We start from the raw sequence: 2,320 nt of genomic DNA on the forward strand, positions 1-2,320 counted from the left end.
AGAGAATATCTATATTCAAAAAAGAGGGAGAAATTTTTTAGTACTCCTGAAGCACCATCTCATATGCGCTCTAGACAATTAAAATATGCCAACTCACATCACTTTAACACTATTTGGCACCACAACAAAATGTTTATGTTATATTTTTTGGAACCAATTTCAATACCTGCCACAGTGATAAGCACCATGATACTCGTCAAATTTCAACCATTCAAATTTAATATGGATGACCGAGATTTAATATTTAAATTTTTTTAAAAAATATTTTTCTTTTTAATAGGTATATAATGAAAAATAAATGTAATATCTTAATTATAAGTTTTTAAAAAAATAAAATTTTTATTTAAAATTTATTAGTTGAAAATTTTAAATCTACACTATTAAAACTAATTCCCAATAGTTTAGATTTTAGTGCGCGAAATGAGCTTATCTTTTCTTCTTAGATTTTCTGTTGGGGTTTTCCATTCTGCGTTGCCACGAAAATTAGAAGGAGCCCTTACATTGCAAATTTAATTTTGGGTTACGCTCACAAATGAAAACAAATTTAACCCTCCAATCTTTCCGACAATTGCCTGCTTTAAAAATATATTCAATCAGATTCTAGAGGTGTTTGGCAACCTTCAAAGTTCAAACCATGGTTTTAGAAGCACTTTTCCGTAACACGAGATAAATTCCTTCGTATATTTACTTTATAAACCATAAAAATACTTCTGAAACTATGGTTTGATTTCTATCCAAACACCCCCTCTATTCTTCCCGTTAATTTGCACTACGAACTGAAGATATGAAACGTCATTCTTGAATTGAATTGATTGAATACAACCACATCTACATTTCCCTCTTTGTAAGTGCATGATGCAGAAAATCCCACTATTACCTGGCATCTAACGTAACTCACAGAAGGAGAAATCAGAGCCACGTGGACGTGTGGGCATGAAATCATTCGTACAAGATGCCGCTTCGCTGCCAACTCCCCTTCTCGCCGCCTTCTCTTTTCGCTTCCCAGTCTCCGAACCCGACGACGTTGCCTCCGATAAAGACCGCTTCGCCCTCACTCTCACGGGCTCCGGTTCCCCCGAGTTCACCCTAAGCGGAAAATTAAGAAGCGCCCGCGAGCCCCGCATCCTGTAAGCGGCTCGGTCATATGCCAGAGCGGCATCCTCTGCCGTCTCAAATGTACCCAGCCATACCCGAGCTCCATTCTTAGCCGGGTCTCGTATCTCCGCCGCGAACTTCCCCCACGGCCGCTTACGCACGCCTCGGTAATGCCTTGCCTTCTCCTTCGCCTTCTCTTGTGGGGCCGCCGCCGTCTCTACCACAGCCGGCTCTGGTTTCACTGTAATGGCGGATTGCAAACCCGAGCAGACGCTTTCTGGTGAGCTGACGTTCATGGTTGGGGCCCATCCCACTCGGACTGCGTCCCGGAGTACACCGTAGAGTAGCATGTCTTCGGGATCGTCCTGTCTGAGAGGCAATTCGCCCCAGTGATCATTCAGACACGCGTCCATTCTGTTGAAACTGGAGCTCCGAGAGTAAACAGGGGTGTTACTGGATATAGCAGCCGGAGCAGCGTTGGACTCACCGAGCAAGTGACGGCGAATGGATTCCAAAAAGACAAAATTGGAGTCGTGGCTAGTGGATCCGGGCAAGGAGTCGTGGGTTTGCATTGGATAGAGTTGGTTGGGAAGATGACTTGAGAGGCCAAAGAAGATGAGTTGAGAGTACGTAATTGGGTAATGAGGGTGGGAGGGAAGATATATTGGGTATGGAAGGTAGGAAGCGAAGAAGGGAAGAAGCGATAGGTGGGGGTTGAGATGTAAATGGGTATTATATATATGGGAAAAGAAGTGGCTTTGACACTTTCATATGAATCTGGTCTTGGGACATTTTTGGACATTGTGTTGAATTTCTTTCCTAATGTAGCTGACACCGAACATTATTGGAGGGTCGCCGTCAATTTCTAGGAAGTTTCTCAGCCTCACGTGTGGGAATGATTTGGTATAGGTTGTTTTGATTATTATTCATCTCATCCGGGCCAATGCAGAACATCATTATGTCGCCGTCGTCGTCTTACTGCTCCACGCTGCCCCCCAACTTGCCTTAATTAACGCCTTCCCTTTTCTTTCTCACCAACATTACAGTGGTAAAAGATTAAAAGTTGAATACTTTGTGTGGACAAATATGCAGAAAAGAAAATTATTTTGTATATTTTGCAACCTTTTTCCTATTTAATAAAAGATATATTTAAATATCTAGATTGACAAATGAAGATTAGTCTTTGCAATTGAGCTTTCGATTTTTTAAAGCTCCATTCATAATA

The 2,320-nt window shown here is 41.6% G+C and overlaps 1 protein-coding gene across 1 annotated transcript; it reads right to left on the reverse strand.

Annotated features, from left to right (window-relative positions):
- Positions 1–757: 757 nt before the first annotated feature.
- On the reverse strand, positions 758–1,813 carry LOC114721083 (ethylene-responsive transcription factor 1A-like). Its single transcript, XM_028906900.1, has one exon. It carries the CDS (start codon positions 1,665–1,667, stop codon positions 885–887), a length of 783 nt encoding a protein of 260 aa, XP_028762733.1. The 5' UTR covers positions 1,668–1,813; the 3' UTR covers positions 758–884.
- Positions 1,814–2,320: the final 507 nt, after the last annotated feature.

Source organism: Neltuma alba, unplaced genomic scaffold (genome assembly GCF_004799145.2).
Source record: "Neltuma alba isolate B1F8T4 unplaced genomic scaffold, ASM479914v2 tig00012009_pilon, whole genome shotgun sequence".
Classification (NCBI taxonomy): domain Eukaryota; kingdom Viridiplantae; phylum Streptophyta; class Magnoliopsida; order Fabales; family Fabaceae; genus Neltuma; species Neltuma alba.

Coding starts and splice junctions, on each gene's coding strand:
- LOC114721083 (XM_028906900.1), bottom strand. CDS start 1,667: ATGCAAACCCACGACTCCTTGCCCGGATCCACTAGCCACGACTCCAAT.